Source organism: Acipenser ruthenus, chromosome 10 (assembly GCF_902713425.1).
Source record: "Acipenser ruthenus chromosome 10, fAciRut3.2 maternal haplotype, whole genome shotgun sequence".
In the NCBI taxonomy this organism is placed as follows: Eukaryota; Metazoa; Chordata; class Actinopteri; order Acipenseriformes; family Acipenseridae; genus Acipenser; species Acipenser ruthenus.
The window spans coordinates 26,560,329-26,578,653 of NC_081198.1; the positions used below are offsets into that span (position 1 = coordinate 26,560,329).

General features: G+C 38.5%; 1 protein-coding gene across 1 annotated transcript in view; it reads left to right on the plus strand.

Annotated features, from left to right (window-relative positions):
- LOC117408797 (1-phosphatidylinositol 4,5-bisphosphate phosphodiesterase delta-4) overlaps positions 1–18,325 on the plus strand; it is an 88,937-nt gene that overhangs the window by 35,386 nt on the left and 35,226 nt on the right. The window contains exons 9-10 of the mRNA XM_034014114.3: positions 990–1,142; positions 16,996–17,145. Of these exons, the coding sequence (XP_033870005.1) occupies positions 990–1,142; positions 16,996–17,145 (303 nt within the window). The remainder of the gene's footprint in view (positions 1–989; positions 1,143–16,995; positions 17,146–18,325) is intronic.

Sequence of the window (18,325 nt, forward strand, 5' to 3'; positions counted from 1 at the left end):
TGCCTTTTAGACATCTGCATCTGTCATGAATTTCAGGAGTGACTGCCGTGTAACCTTGGTATGCTCAATAGTTATATCTCAATCGAATCAAGGCCCTTTGTGAGGAAAATAACTCAGAGCCAAGCAACACAAATCTAAAATACCAGAAACTGTTTAAAGATTAAAGAAACCTGCGAGATCTGTGGCGGAGTGTCCCGCCCCTTTGTTTGTTATTTATTTATATTATGATTTATGTTTATATGACGCAAAAGCCGATTGTTATTTGTTATTGTTTTGCATTTTAAAAACCTTGTGAGGATGCGTGACTGATCAGCTACTGATTATTTAACTAGCTGAGGGATAATAAGATAATTAAGAGCTAGTTAACCCCTCGGCCTGAATATAAAAGCCTCCAGCTTTTCGCGCTAAAGGGGAGAGTGTCAGAGGCGAGACAGGTTTTGTGGAGAGAAAGTAAGAACAACAACAACAACTGCTAAACGTGCTGGTTTTCACCAGCACGATACTTATTTGTTTGGCCAACGTGCCCTTTGTTTGTAGTGTTTCGTTTTGTTTAAATCTTTTGTTTTGTTATTATTTAATAAAAACATTGAGCGCCGTAGCGCTGCAGTTTCATCCGCCATTCATTGTTTGGTTTCTGTTACTTCCTGGTCCTTGACGTCACCACTCACACGCCACTCAACAACAGCTTGGTCACAAGATCTCTGCGTCTAGTATTAGCATTGAAATATAACCTGATGAAAATGTGGGTCAACCAGCAAAAATATTGGATACAATTGCAAGTTCATTAGAAACCTCTTCACGTTGCTAATCTTCATTTTGTTATCTGTTAATGATATCTATTTGTGAATATTGTCACGTGTGTGAGTGATTGTGCTGTATCTCTGCAATAGGATAATGCCTGAATGAGACTCACTGGTCTATGGATGGTATTGTCTTTCCTGTGATAATTCTCCTGTTTCAATAATTAACCCCCTCCCTTCTCCCTGCAGGTATCAGAGTACCCTGTCATCCTGTCCATTGAGAACCACTGCAGTGTGGAACAGCAGAGAGTGATGGCACATCACCTGAACAGCATTCTGGGAGACATGCTGCTGAAAACCACTGTGGATGGGAAAATTCCGAGCAGGCTGCCTTCCCCTGAGGTAACGAACACCATCCTCTTGAACGAGGGTCTGGAACTCTCTATGCATCGAGCACATCACAGGCGCACAGAACTCACACATACTTAACATATGTTCATTACACATTCATTATGTCAAAGACAAAGAAACAGGAAAATACATTTCTGCTTCTCAGGCCATGTAAAAATGTTCTTACCATTTTATATCAAGTGAGATTTGGGCTGAAGTTCATTTGCTATAAGAAGTGGGTTGCACAACTTTTTAAAATTTGAATATATAAAAATATAGCTGCATTCAAACTTGATATAGATGTAAATAAAATATAGCTGCATTCAGACTTGATATAGATGTATATAAAATATAGCTGCATTCAGACTTGATATAGATGTATATAAATGTGGCAGCAGTGTTGAGTAGTGGTTAGGGCTCTGGACTCTTGACCGGAGGGTTGTGGGTTCAATCCCAGGTGGGGGACACTGCTGCTGTACCCTTGAACAAGGTACTTTACCTAGATTGCTCCAGTAAAAAAAAAAAAAAAAAAAAAACCAAAATGTATAAATGGGTAATTGTATGTCAAAAATTATGTGATTTATGTAACAATTGTAAGTCAACAATTGGATAAGGGCATCTGATAAGAAATAATAATAATAATAATAATAATAATAATAATAATAATAATAATAAAATATGCCACGCTGTCTGAGTTGCATGAGTCTCACAATCCAAGATGGCAGACTTTAAAAAAATTATAAACAACTTAATAGAACAGAAATCCTCCTTATAAAATAGGGAAGCTAGAGACAGGAAACACAGAGGACAGAGAAAAGCCAGGCTAAGTTCCCTGTAGCAGAGCCTGCAACGCAGGGTCTACTGAGTAAGAATAATAATCCTGCCAACACTGTGCTATATTTCAGTGTACCGAACATCTGGCTTGTTTTTTCTTTAACCCGATCAATGCGCTGGGGTACATTAATGTCCAGGTTCTGGGCTACAAGGGCTGCTTTCTATGCATGTGCTGTTTTGTAGGTGATAGGGTCAGGGTTAGGCATGTGCTGTTTTGTAGGTGATAGGGTCAGGGTTAGGCATGTGCTGTTTTGTAGGTGATAGGGTCAGGGTTAGGCATGTGCTGTTTTGTAGGTGATAGGGTTAGGGTTAGGCATGTGCTGTTTTGTAGGTGATAGGGTCAGGGTTAGGCATGTGCTGTTTTGTAGGTGATAGCACTGATGTATTAACTGTACTTAGCCTCTCTTGATTGGCTCAATCAGAGCCGGCGTCATCACTCGGGGCCCCGACACCAGAGGGGGGCCCACACACATACAGAAATTAAATTGCAAAATATGGGCTAAAAACGTTTAGTTTTCACTAAACTAAACTGTATGCGTGCAGCACAGTGAAACTTTTCAGATCTCCCCTTTTTTCTTTTCTCTTTTATGCGTCCTGTTCCCTTAGTCCCACCTCTTCCCACTCCCTATTGGCTTCTGTCCTCCACAGTTCTTAGTAAAGCTGAAAGCTATTGACTGATCTCGACATCAAATTATACAAATGTCCCAGCTAAAGACATTCTATAATTGACACATCTACTTTCCAATAATCAAGACTTTCATTTGACAAGTGTTTTGTTGAGCCTCATTATCATAACGTCTATTTTTAAACACCTATTATAATCATGGGATTTTAAACTATTAACAATTATTATTATTTATTTATTTATTTATTTCTTAGCAACTTACAATTGTTACAAGATATCACATTATTTTTACATACAATTACATTATTTTTTACACATTATTTTTACGTACAATTACCCATTTATACAGTTGGGTTTTTACTGGAGCAATCTAGGTAAAGTACCTTGCTCAAGGGTACAGCAGCAGTGTCCCCCACAAGGGATTGAACCCAATGAACAATGAAACCTGCCGAACCTCTCTAACCTCCAAATAAAAAGAAACACTGAAACTGGATGTCATAAATTGAAGGAAAAGACTACAAAAAAGAAAATTTAAAAAACAATGAATAAGCACACTATCAAATTTTTTAATGATTATTAAGTGTGTGTGTTCTGTTTTCTGTTAATTATGTACTAAATAGGCTAGAGTAAAAAAAAGAAAAAAAATCATTTAGTTTTAATTAAAAAATAATCTTTTACTATTGTAACGGCGTGTTCAGGCAAGACTCTGAGAGACTGAGAACTGTCCGAACTGTGGCCCCTGGAGAGTGTGTGCGTGTGCGTGTGCGTGTGCGTGCGTTGTATCGTTTATTGGTTGTTTTCTGTTTATTATTTTTATGTCGGCTTGTCTCCAACCAGGTCCGCCAGGACTGTAATTAGTAGCTCGGTGACCTGGTTGTGGCTGTTGTCATTCGTTCCAGAGAAATGAAGCGTAAAGAGCCTGCTGTGTTAAACTGCATTCCTGACTGGCGTCTTCATTACACTATTTCACATTGTACAGTAATGTGTAAAATGCAGCAGCATGATTTATTGTGTGGATTTCAATATGCAGATTTATTACCAACTGTGGCAGTGCGGGAGCACTGCCTGTGTAAATAGTGTGTGTTTTGGTGTGTTTGTGCTCGTGATGGGCAGGGAGGGGTTAATTCCCCTTCCCTGAAAAACATGTGAGAATATGGTGGTGGGATAATTAGTTAATTGGTGCAAATGGATGTTCACACAGGTGTATAAAAGGGAGCTAGAGGTTCCATTTGGGGCAGCAGCCCTGGAGAGTGCGTGCGTGAGTGAGTGAGAGTGTGAGTGATAAGTGATGATTTCCTTTTTGTTTTGTAAAGTAAGTGTTCGAGAATTGTTTTGTTTATCTTGTTTATTTCTGTTGCCCATTTGGGTTCATAAATACACACATTTGCGCTTTCAAGCTGCTATTCCTGCCTCCCAGTCTGCATTGCTGCCTGACAGCCGCTGCACTTGCGCTACCCTGCCACACCAACCATGGACCTGCAGCGTACCATTACCCCCCCCCATACCAGCTTACAATCTAAATGTTATGCAATGATGCACCACTACACCATATCCATTCAGTAATACCTGGCCTGTCGGAGAGAGCTGTCAGTGATTAGGCCTGTGCGGTTTTTCATGGAGCATGTTGTACAGTAGAAGTGAGATTTGTTATTTGTTTTCTCAGCAGTGTCTCATCATCCTCTAGCCAGCCTGGGGAGGAAAAGTACAGCTGCCAAATGAGCTGCCTGTGATGCACATGCTGATGTCATATATAATTCAAGGGTACAGTGAGCTAGTGTGCTAGCCAAAGTCTCCTTAACATAGAGACTCCCTAATATCATATGAGCTCTTCATAGAATCACAGTCATTCCCAGAAGTGAAAACAGTTTGAAAAACTGAGCGTTTAATATCTATGTGATGTGCGATACTAAGATCAGTACCATGATGAGCTTAGACATATAAACAGCAGTCATGTTTAAAATCAATACATTGAAAAAATATACATATATGAATGATGTTCATAGGATTTGTGATTAAATATACATATATGAATGATGGTCATAGGATTTGTGATTACATTAGTTAATTAATTGTTAGACAGAAAATCAGTGTAGCATAATTTATCCAATCTTTGGAACATGTTGTCACCTGGCTCATCGCATATTGTTTGGGGTAAATGGATACTGTTAATACCTGGAGTTGCTTGGTACGGATAAGACCCCTTCACATGTCTTCACGTAGCAGGTGAAATTTAATGGCAACAGATGTAAAGCGTTACACACTGGTCACAACAATGTAATACCAAATGGGGGGAGGGATAGAACTAGAGCAGGTACACCAAGAGAAATACCTCAGTGTTGTAATAGATTCACTGCTGTCAGCAAGCACACAGAATGTACAAAGTGTAGAGTACAAATCCAAGGACGACGAGGTTACATAATGCAATGCTGAGACATGGTTAACTTTAAACAAGCTTAGTCCAGAAACCAGGACCAGAGGACACAGTTGGAAATTAAGTGGAGCTAGACTTTGGACAGAGGGAAGGAGACACTTCTGTCACTTCCTGTGTTAAAACTGTTTAGTACTGAGACATCCTGCACAGTGTGCTTCTTGTTGGTGAGTATGTAGTCAATTTCATTCTTCACTCTGTTGAGTCCTCTCCATGTCCATTTCCTGATTTCCATGATGAATAAGGTCTTGTTCTCTGCAAATTCGACTAGTCTGTCGCCCCTCTCGTTCCTGTCGCCATGTCCAAATTTGCCGACCGCATTCTCATCCTCTTGCTGGGCTCCTATTTTGGCGTTGAATTCACTGATGATGAACTTATAGTGGCTTTTCCCATTTTCATGTAGTTCTTGTACATAAAAATCTTTGACTTCTTCATCCGAATAGCTTGTTATTGGTGCATACACTTGGATGACCTGAAGTTCATACTTCCTTGAAACTTTCACTATCAGTCTTGCGTACCTCTCTGACGCGCTGTCAATCTCTACTATGTTATTCTTGATTCTCTTGTGGACAATGAACCCAATGTCTCCTGTTTGTCCATCTGTAGTGCCTCAGTAGATGAGAAGATGTCCACTCTTGAGTTCTAATAGTCCTTCGTCTTTTCACTGTACTTTGCTTAGTCCTACGATGTCCCACTTGATTCTTCCAAGTTCTTCTTCCAACCCTTGAAGTCTTGCTTCACCTGAAAGAGGTCTGCAGTTGTACATGGCCAGGGTCAGTGTTCTGTGGCAGCCTAAAATCGTAACCCAGTGATTCTTAGCACCCTCTGCCTTCATGCCTAACTGGCCGCTGCCTTGGTCGGCGACAATCCAGCCTCAGGGGAATGAGGGCCATGTTTTTGTCTGTGCTTTCATCATGGTGGGGGGGTTGGCCATAACGCACCACACTGGCAAGGCGTGTTGGTGAGTGCCCTTTCCACTTTGGCTGAGTATGTTACTCAAGCTTTCACAGCATGGTTGAACCTGCCAGAGTCAGGGGACCCCGCTGTATTTCGTCTTGAGAACCCGTTGTCACACTCCTGCCACTTTGAGGCAGTGGAAGTTGGACTATATATATATATAAGAAAAAAGAAAAAAAGAAAAAAAGAAAAGGATATTTCAGGTACTTAAAAAGGTAGAATAATTGATTACAAATCAATTATCAGGACGTTTCGGACTACAAGTCCTTCATTGGCTGAATACAAAAAAACAGTGCTTGAAGAAGTTGATAAAAAACAAACAAGTAGTCTTTTAAACAAAATTCCAGAATGTTGATGATGATGACCTCAGAATAGAATGTTCATTCCAAATGGCTCCAAAGTGCCTAGTTTGAAAATAAGTTCACATTCCTTTTGTTTCCTGACAGCATTAGTTCCATAGCATTGAATCATCCCACAAATTGTGATGTCTTCTATAGTGTGGTCATTTCTGTTAAAATGACTGGCAACAGGAAAGGTAGAGGTGTTAATTCGTATACTTCTCAGATGTTCCACAAAGCGATCAGCCAAGCGTCGTTTTTTTCTAACTTGTTTATAAAAAAGTCTCCATTAAAGGAGAAACAATTCAAAGAAAGGATGAGTTGGGCTAGTTGCAAAAGAATATCGGTTGCAGGTTCTTTTACTGTCCGTTTATCAAGGAAGTATTTTAGTGCTTGTAAACCGTCACTGTTGGGGGCTTTTGACATCCATTGAGAAGAGAGTTATATTTTCACTGTTACCATTTAAAGAAAAATGATCTATTATTTGCAAAAAATGGTTAGAGTCTTTAACGTATGAAGATAGAGATTCCACAATGGGTCTGAAGACATCATCAAGGAACTTGGAAATTATTTCAGTGGGGTAGGAATATGCTGATAGTGATTTTTTGAATAAAACAAATGACATATGTGCATTTTTCAAAAACTGTGGTTTTCCAGACACTATACTTAGAGAAGTTCAGTTAAGAGTATCGACAATAAACAGAAAGGATGCCTTGTACAAAACCAAAACACAGAATACCAACAATCGTATTCCCCTTGTTCTTACATATCATCCTATGACCAAAAAAGTACAACACATCATACAAAGAAATTTTAGCATTCTTCAAGATGATCCTTCTACAGCTCCTATTTTCAATAACCATCCTCTAATGTCATATAGAAGAGACAAAAATCTAAGAGAGCATCTGGTCCACAGTAACATTTGACCCAATCTGGACAGTCTTAAGGGTACGTTTCCATGCAATAGGTCACGCTGTGCAACTTGTAAATACATTCACAGCAACACAGTAGTAAAGGGAGCAAAATCCTCCTCATTTACTATCCATGATACTTTTACTTGCATTAGTAAAGGAATAGTATATTGCATTGGCTGCTGAGAAGTATACGAATTAACACCTCTACCTTTCCTGTCACCAGACATTTTAACAGAAATGACCACACTATAGAAGACATCACAATTTGTGGGATGGTTCAATGCTATGGAACTAATGCTGTCAGGAAACAAAAGCAATGTGAACTTATTTTCAAACTAGGCACTTTGGAGCCATTTGGAATGAACATTCTATTCTGAGGTCATCATCATCATCATCATCATCATCATCATCATCATCATCATCATCATTCTGGAATTTTGTTTAAAAGACTACTTGTTTGTTTTTTTATCAACTTCTTAAAGCACTGTTTTTTTGTATTCAGCCAATGAAAACGTCCGAAACATCCTTATAATTGATTTGTAATCAATTATTCTACCTTTCTAAGTACCTGAAATATTCTTTTCTTTTTTTCTTTTTTCTTATTGATCATTTTGGTACACAGCAGTTTTCCTTTCTCTCAAACTTTACATATATATATATATATATATATATATATATATATATATATATATATATATATATATATATATATATTCCTTCTTGGTCCATTTTCAGTCCAGCTACATGTTATATAACCAGAATGGATGGAAATGTGTGGCAAAGTGGTTAACAGTGTGCAGGTGCAGGAATGCAGCAGTGATCAATGAACAGACAGACAATGATAATCCAGGAGCAATGTTATTTTATTTGTAAATCCAGTGGTCTGATGACACAAATTGCATTTTATATTGCCTGACTGAAAATGCTACGGTGATTTCACCAAAATTAAAATTTTTCAATTTTGTAATTATAAATGAAAAAACGAAAAAATGAAAAAAACTGCATATTTTAATTTCTTCAATTTCAGGAAGCATTCTAAACTTTTTAAACTGATAAGCTATGGACCAGAATCTTATCTTTTATTCAAACTAGGAAAAGATAAAACCACCTCACATACTTGTCATGAAAAGTAATATTATATTACAAAAAATATTTGCAAAATACATGCGCATATTTTCCATATTTCCTGAAAAAATGTAGATAAAAAAACCTGCAGTTTATGTGCCTTATCTGATTCAGTAAGCTACATTTCATACTTTTTTTAATGGGGGGGGGGGGGGGTGGATCGATGCTTGTGCTGTGTAACCAGCTAAATGAATTTCATACAATAGTTAAACTAGATAAACAAAATAACACATAACATATAATGAGTTACTGTACTCACCAGTAGTCCTGAATTGTAATTGTTAAGGTCTTGTCACGGCAAGCGCGTCACATCAAAGTGTTAGCGTCCGATGTATTCTCATACCGACCGTCAAGCTGCATTGACCACAAAGACTCAACCTGAAGCGTTGTCACGGAACACAACATTTCCTTAACAAAATGCAGAATTACATTTTTAGATATTTCAGCACTAAGTACTGTAACAATGGTACTATTTCACAATAACTTAATAATAAAGTGATACAGTGCCTTGCGAAAGTATTCGGCCCCCTTGAACTTTGCGACCTTTTGCCACATTTCAGGCTTCAAACATAAAGATATGAAACTGTAATTTTTTGTGAAGAATCAACAACAAGTGGGACACAATCATGAAGTGGAACGAAATTTATTGGATATTTCAAACTTTTTTAACAAATAAAAAACTGAAAAATTGGGCGTGCAAAATTATTCAGCCCCCTTAAGTTAATACTTTGTAGCGCCACCTTTTGCTGCGATTACAGCTGTAAGTCGCTTGGGGTATGTCTCTATCAGTTTTGCACATCGAGAGACTGAAATTTTTGCCCATTCCTCCTTGCAAAACAGCTCGAGCTCAGTGAGGTTGGATGGAGAGCATTTGTGAACAGCAGTTTTCAGTTCTTTCCACAGATTCTCGATTGGATTCAGGTCTGGACTTTGACTTGGCCATTCTAACACCTGGATATGTTTATTTGTGAACCATTCCATTGTAGATTTTGCTTTATGTTTTGGATCATTGTCTTGTTGGAAGACAAATCTCCGTCCCAGTCTCAGGTCTTTTGCAGACTCCATCAGGTTTTCTTCCAGAATGGTCCTGTATTTGGCTCCATCCATCTTCCCATCAATTTTAACCATCTTCCCTGTCCCTGCTGAAGAAAAGCAGGCCCAAACCATGATGCTGCCACCACCATGTTTGACAGTGGGGATGGTGTGTTCAGGGTGATGAGCTGTGTTGCTTTTACACCAAACATAACGTTTTGCATTGTTGCCAAAAAGTTCGATTTTGGTTTCATCTGACCAGAGCACTTTCTTCCACATGTTTGGTGTGTCTCCCAGGTGGCTTGTGGCAAACTGTAAACAACACTTTTTATGGATATCTTTAAGTAATGGCTTTCTTCTTGCCACTCTTCCATAAAGGCCAGATTTGTGCAGTATACGACTGATTGTTGTCCTATGGACAGAGTCTCCCACCTCAGCTGTAGATCTCTGCAGTTCATCCAGAGTGATCATGGGCCTCTTGGCTGCATCCCTGATCAGTCTTCTCCTTGTATGAGCTGAAAGTTTAGAGGGACGGCCAGGTCTTGGTAGATTTGCAGTGGTCTGATACTCCTTCCATTTCAATATTATCGCTTGCACAGTGCTCCTTGGGATGTTTAAAGCTTGGGAAATCTTTTTGTATCCAAATCCGGCTTTAAACTTCTCCACAACAGTATCTCGGACCTGCCTGGTGTGTTCCTTGTTCTTCATGATGCTCTCTGCGCTTTAAACGGACCTCTGAGACTATCACAGTGCAGGTGCATTTATACGGAGACTTGATTACACACAGGTGGATTCTATTTATCATCATTAGTCATTTAGGTCAACATTGGATCATTCAGAGATCCTCACTGAACTTCTGGAGAGAGTTTGCTGCACTGAAAGTAAAGGGGCTGAATAATTTTGCACGCCCAATTTTTCAGTTTTTTATTTGTTAAAAAAGTTTGAAATATCCAATAAATTTCGTTCCACTTCATGATTGTGTCCCACTTGTTGTTGATTCTTCACAAAAAATTACAGTTTCATATCTTTATGTTTGAAGCCTGAAATGTGGCAAAAGGTCGCAAAGTTCAAGGGGGCCGAATACTTTCGCAAGGCACTGTATGTAAAAATGGAGTATGCTATAAACATTGAGTATACATTGTACATTTCATCAGTGGTTTTGAGTGGTTATCTTTGCCGCACTGTAGAGCAGTCTTTCTTTACCGTACTTCTCGCTGTTGAAAGTTAAGGGCCTTCCTATTTGACATCCAGACATACACTCACAGCAATCACTATGTTTATATATTTATTGACGGGGTGCCCCACCCCTATATATATATATATACAGTGGTTTGCAGAAGTATTCACCCCCTACCAATAATGTCACATTTTGTTGAATTACAAATAATGTATGCACAGTTTTTCAAACAAACTTTTTTTTATTCAAAACTGTAGTGAACACTGTTATATGAGGAGGAGGTTAAGTGTCAGCAAAACTTGCATACATAATTAAATGTACTGGTTGCATAAGTATTCAGCCCCTTAAGTCAGTACTTGGTAGAAGCACCTTTTGCAGCAATTACTACTATGAGTCTTTTTGGATAGGTCTCTACTAGCTTTGCACAGTAGGATGGTGACATTTTTGCCCATTCTTCATGGGAAAATTGCTCCAGTTCTGATAAGTTTGTTGGGGATCGTCGATGGACTGCAATCTTCAAGTCTTGACATAAATTTTCAATTGGACTCAAGTCAGGACTTTGACTGGGCCACTCAAGAACGTTAATTTTCTTCTTGTTCAACCACTCCAGTGTGGCTTTGGCTTTGTGCTTTGGGTCATTGTCCTGCTGAAATGTGAATTTCCTCCCTAGTTTCAGAGTCTTGGCTGACACAAACAGGTTTTCATCAAGGATTCGCCTGTACTTTGCACCATCCATTCTCTCCTCTATCCTGACAAGCTTCCCAGTCCCTGCTGAAGAGAAGCATCCCCATAGCATGATGCTCCCACCACCATGCTTGACAGTTAGTATGGTGTTGACTGGGTGATGTGCAGTATTGGGCTTGCACCAGACGTAACGCTTGGAATTTAGACCGAAAAGTTCAATTTTTGTCTCGTCTGACCACAAAACCTTTTTCCACATGTCTGCAGTATCATCTACATGCAAACTCCATACGTGCTTTAAGATGAGTCTTTTTGAGTAATGGATTCTTTCTTGCCACCCATCCATACAGGCCAGCTTTGTGTAGGAACCGACTTGTTGTTGATGTGTGAACACTGACTCCCATCTCAGACACAGAACTTTGCAGCTCTCTCAAGGTCATTGTTGGCTTCAGAGTGACAACCCGAACCAGATTCCTGCTTGCCTGAGTACCTTGTCAGCTGCACCTACCACTGCTCTCTGACTGACTGCCTCACTTGATGTGCTGCTTGCTGTAAGCAACTTTATAACATTTGTTTGAAGTATAAAAGAACAAATAACATACACGGTTTTTCAAATACAATACAACATTAATACAATATTTATATAAACGTTTTTATTAGCGCTATATATTTATTAAATACACTCCATACCCATTTTCAAAAGATTTGCCATCTTTGAATCTACAGTTAAATTGATAGAAGTGTCTCCATACTGGAGACTAAATTCTTCCATGGCCGTGGCCATATCGGTTTTGTTGCAGTTCACCAACTCTCAACCCTGGTAAATCCGCTGTTTCAGCGATGACACATTGGTGAGTTTAACAACAGTTCGTTGAGAGACTCCTGGTGAATTTAGCAATGGTTTGGTGAATCCGCTTTACAGCGGTGCATGCAGTGGTGAATAAAACAACGCGCCCAGAACTAAACGACTGCTACCTTCCTACCTCCCTCCCTACCTGCAACTGTAAATACAGGCTAACTTCACTGTAACGAACCCCCTGGGACCTGGAGAAATGTTCGTTATATCAGGGTGATCACTATAATAGGGTTTGGCATTTTTCTGTATCAGAATAATGACAAAACGGCAAATTTGATTTGAACATCGATATATAGTACTTTTAAGAAAATTCCTTCACACTGATCAACATTTAAACGGTATTGTGACAAGGTACTCATGTCACATGGTAACCGCATTGCAACACAGAGAGACTTGGGAGTTGGAGTTGAAACGCCGGCACAGGCGCGCAGGATTTAACCCTTTCCAGCCCACATTAATTTCTACACATCAGAAAAATAAGTCATTCATAAAATTACTTGAAAATACCTTAAATATTCCAAATTTGGATGTTTTTTTGCAACTGCATATTTTATTTTGGAAATTTAACATGAGTACATTTGGCATCATTGGGCCACATAAAAGAAAAAGTGCATACATTTTTTTATGTGATTTATTAACTTTTTTGTTCAACAAAAGGCACTTGAGTTGTCTTAGACTTTTTTTTTAACAATCAAGGTTAAAAAAAATGAATAGTTTTTAAAAAGATAATACTATATAAATTTGCAAACAAAATCTGGAACATTTTGAAATGGTATACTTCTGGCTGAGGTACATAGTCAACATCCTCAGTATCATAAGAACATAAGAAGAACATAAGAAAGTTTACAAACGAGAGGAGGACATTCAGCCCATCTTGCTCGTTTGGTTGTTAGTAGCTTATTGATCCCAGAATCTCATCAAGCAGCTTCTTGAAGGATCCCAGGGTGTCAGCTTCAACAACATTACTGGGGAGTTGGTTCCAGACCCTCACAATTCTCTGTGTAAAAAAGTGCCTCCTATTTTCTGTTCTGAATGCCCCTTTATCTAATCTCCATTTGTGACCCCTGGTCCTTGTTTCTTTTTTCAGGTCAAAAAAGTCCCCTGGGTCGACATTGTCTATACCTTTTAGGATTTTGAATGTTTGAATCAGATCGCCGTGTAGTCTTCTTTGTTCAAGACTGAATAGATTCAATTATTTAAGCCTGTCTGCATACGACATGCCTTTTAAACCCGGGAGAATTCTGGTAGCTCCTCTTTGCACTCTTTCTAGAGCAGCAATATCCTTTTTGTAACGAGGTGACCAGAACTGAACACAATATTCTAGGTGAGGTCTTACTAATGTATTGTAAAGTTTTAACATTACTTCCCTTGATTTAAATATCACTCTGTTCCCCATCAAACACGTCTACCTCAAGTCCCAATATCTGGAAGCTGACCTGCACTTTCACTTCCTACTTCATAATCTGGAGTTTGCTTTTCCCTTTCCTCATCTGACTCAATGCTAGCATCAGACTGATCTCCTGCAGGTACCGCTATGTATTTAGTCTGTGCTTTCTTAGGTATCCTAAATGATAAAATGTAACTTATCTTTAGTACAGACATAACTACACAATATTTAGCAGACAATATCTGCTGTCAAAATATTTCAATATATAAATTCTCTCTCAACCTTCCCTGACACTGGTACATAGTTTTATCATTTATGATGTAACTATCACTATTATCTGCTGTATTATTGAATTGTGGTTTGTCACACTTGAGAATTATTGTATTTCTTGTTCTTATTGTATGACTTATATTGTAACACTTGAATGTATTTGTATTTGCTTGCGATTGTAAGTCGCCCTGGATAAGGGCGTCTGCTAAGAAATAAATAATAATAATAATAATAATAATAATTTATGTAAAGCGCTTTGTATAAAGCACTATATGAATAGTGATTAATAAATAAATATTTATAACACATAATACTATAACTAAAAAGCACTTAATGCCATAATTTACTAATTAAAGCATCATATTTATTGAAACACACACACACACATCACATGGGGCACTGCAGTGCATGCAGCAGTGCTTGTCATGCTATAGGCCCACTAACTCCATTTGGCATCACACATTTCTATGCTTCATAAAAATAATTACAATTATTTTGAAAATAATAAAATATGTTTTGACACTAGGTACAAACATCTATAAAACATGTTTGTAGAAAAATGATAAATGATAAAACTAATATTCGTTTTAAATACTGTTCAAATAATTGAAATAAAGTTGGAAGAATAGGAGGATTTACTAAACTTCAGTTCATGCACTCTAAGTCACATGACCATGCAAGCACCCTTTCTCTAATACCCCTTGCCATTGGTCCAGATTTTAACCAATACCTGCCTTTATTACTACCAATGTTGACAAAAAAAAAATTGACCACAAATACTGAGATCTAAGACCCTAAAACAGTGATTCCAATTGGCATCTCTGCGCTGGAAAGGGTTAACCACAAAACAGGAACTAAACAAACCGGTCATGTGACACTGCCAACGATGGTTACGCACAGAGGACATATACAGTAAACTGTACAAAAGGCAACATAAAACACAGTACAAAAACTACAAATAAAAGGTGCAAGGGCGAGCGCCATCCTTACTGAACGCGGCGTCCCGCTCCAGGAACCTGCTACACCACGTTACCATCGCTATACGTTACTTGGGATCAATATCCCCTAAACTAACCTACTTATGAGCCGGTATTATTACGACGACTCCTGCTGCTTCATATGGCCTTGGCTGAGCATTGCCTTCACAAGTACAGTGTGTTGCAGTCTGTAAACAATCAAAAATAACAACTTCAAAAAGCATACAAAACAAACCCGTTTCCACATATAAATTACACCAACAATAATGTCCCCAAGTGCAGAGCAATCACCCGGCTATGTTTAAAAGAAAACAGTAAAGAAATGAAAAAGGAAAGAATGTACACTTACATGCTAAATACAGTGGGTGCATTAAGTAAGTGAGCCGCTCAGAGCGCTCCTGAGCATTTTTCATCAGTGGTCAGACTGATCACACGGAGATCGCCACCTGCAGGAAGCAAGTGGAGTTGACAGACGGAATTGACTGGAATTTACTGATGTACCGTGTAGTTTAGAGGACACATTTGGCACCTATATTTTTTTTCTTCATTTTTTTGCAAAATGTAAAAATAAGATATGCAATCTACCTTATTTTCATCAGTCTTTCATAAAATCAGCAAAGAAAAATTCTAGCAAGTCAGATTTTGTGTGCCTTAAAAAGGGTTAAATGATGGGGCTTTTGTCTGCTGAGGCTGCCAAACCTAAATCATCACAGAAGGTATAGGCTAACCTTGGCATTTTGCACTTGGTCTTTGTTTTTTAACGCAATAATTATTGGGAGATAACGCAATAAATATTTTCTCAGTGGCGCTAATAAGCTGTAATAAGCCCATCTGCTGCTGATTGACTGTACAAACGGAGTATGGATCGCATGTTACTGTAACCCTGCTTGGGATCTTCATATGCATACAGTAGGGTTGCAACCTTTATAAAATATTGATTCAGTAATACCTACACTATTAATATTACACTATTTACAGTAATGCAGGCTAGTCCGATGCATCTTTCTAACATTTATTCCCCTGGTCACATCATAATCAGTCTGTTGAAAATAAATGCAAAACATTGCTCAATGAAATACTTAAGTCTGTTTGAGTGAACATCTTTTGCAATAAAAACAATTATTTGCCATATTGATGTCTATTTTTCATAAATACATTGGTAAGTACATTTACACTGGACACCCATAAATAAATAGGAACACAGTCTATTTCAGACGCCGTCTGTTTTATAATACATGGCCAGTGTGAAAGCTTCCATAAGATGTACCAGATTTTAAAAAAAGAATGTTATGCTGGACAATGACGCTTTGATGTGACGTGCTTGGTGTGGCCTCTATAGTTAATTTATATTATATCACCATTTATTTTCATTTGGGCTGTAGCATGCTGCATTTATCCATCTCTTCAGCAAAAGCATTGCTTAAGTAAATAGTGGGGTTCCAAAAAATATAGTGAAAAAATATTGCATTTAAACAGTTTAAATAACTTGCCTGTCATTTTTCTTTTCATTGTTGACATGCTGACAACTTTTTACACTTATAACTTTAAAGTCTATTTCAAAGCTCTTTTCAAAATGTCTGCTCTAGTGCACTGATAGTGTAAGGATTATTGCCCACATTGTCAAACAGGTAACAGCAATAACGATCCATGATGTGGTATGGAACAGAAAAGCCGGAGCACTTGTTATGTTATGTTTTTTTTTTTAATCGCTCTTTCTGCAGTGATTTAGAGCAGTGGTTTTCAACCCTGGTCCTGGGGACCCCCTGTATCTGCTGGTTTTCATTCCAACTGGGCTCTCAATTACTTAACTAGACCCTTAATTGAACTCATAATTTGCTTAATTAGATCCTTTTAATTGTTTTCAGCTCTTAAACAGTTGCAGTTTTTAAGTTAGCTATAACATTTTATAAGGCTTGGTGGGCCAGTGGTTAAAAAAGGGGCTTGTTACCAGGAGGTTGCAGGTTCACCCAGCCACTGATTCACTGTGTGTGACCCTGAGCAAGTCACTTAACCTCCTTGTGCTCTGTCCTTCGGATGAGACATAAAACCCAGGTCCTATTGTAAGTGACTGCAGCAGCAGTTGTGATGCAGAGTTCACCCCCTAGTCTCTGTAAGTTGCTTTGGATAAAAGCGTCTGCTAAATAACTAAATAATAAAATAATAATACCCTCTATAACACACTTTAATACCCACCTAGTGGATATAACAGACATTACATTACAAATACAAATCCCCACCCATGCCCTCATCTTTGTGTTGCTCAGGAGCTGAAGGGCAAGGTCTTGGTGAAGGGGAAAAAGATAGGCAGCCTGGAGGAGTGTGTGAACGGACCGGGGGAGGAGCACGTCGGGGAGGTGAGCGATGAGGATGAGGCTGCCGACATCGATGATGACAGCACACGCAGGAAAGCCAAGGTGAGGAAAACCAACTACCTGTGTAGCTCAAATAGTACTGTATCTGGGGGCTACTGCTGACACATAAATCATTTTATTAGTGTCCCCATAAGGGGACTTCACATTTGGTACACATCTGTATTCTATGGTTCTGTTGGTCAAGTTCTGTGTATCGTACAATATAGATTCACTTTTTGGGCAGTCATATGGCAAAGCACATGATTTTGTCAAAAGGCAGCCAAGTACCATACAGTGTGATAGATTTACTTAGAAACTTTAATTAAATTAAAGTTTAAATAAATACATTCTATATATTGTATTTATTTACATCAGAAATTGTGCTGTACAAGAAGATAATTATGGCAAAAATAATGCGTTTGTGAGCATTTTTATTACATTTATTTCTGGAATACTAGACCCTTAATTGAACTAATAATTTGCTTAATTAGACCTTTTTAATTGTTTTCAACTCCTAAAAAGTTGCAGTGTTCAAGTTACTTATAAGATGTTATAGCTAACTTGAAATCTGCAAATGTTAAGAGCTGAAGACAATTAAAAAGTTCTAATTAAGCAAATTATTAGTTCAATTAAGGGTCTAGTTAAGTAATTGAGAGCCCAGTTGGAATGGAAACCAGCAGACACAGGGGGTCCCCAGGACCAGGGTTTGGAAGCCCTGTTCTAGGGGACCTGCCTTTGAGGGACTCCCTAGAGGCTCACCTAGTAAAGACACTGCTGCTTGAAGTTCAGGGTTAGTAATGCGATCAAGAGCATGCTTGTTTGAATATTGGTCAAGCAGTTGCTTGGCTATATTGATGTTAGGGCTCCCATGGTCTGGGTGGCTGTGTTACTTTACCAACCACAGTAGCCAACTGGTCAGGCGCCCGACGAGGCCAGGCAGTGAATAGTCAGGCTGAACTCTATCTTCCAGGGTTCAGTAGCTTAGCAACATCTGCTGCTTAGGTTTTAGATTGCCAGTTTAAAAAAAAAAAAAATCCTTGGTGCCTGTTGCTTGCAGCAGTGAGGTGACATTCAAATTTAGCATTTCTAATTGGGGAGAAAACTAAGTAAACACTTAATATGATCATTGGTTTTACAATACTGCTATAACTAATCCTATTGCTTTTATTGCTTTTATTGCTTATATAGTGCCAGATCATTGTCAGGGGCCCAATTTTTGAAAGAAATAGCCAGTCAATATTAA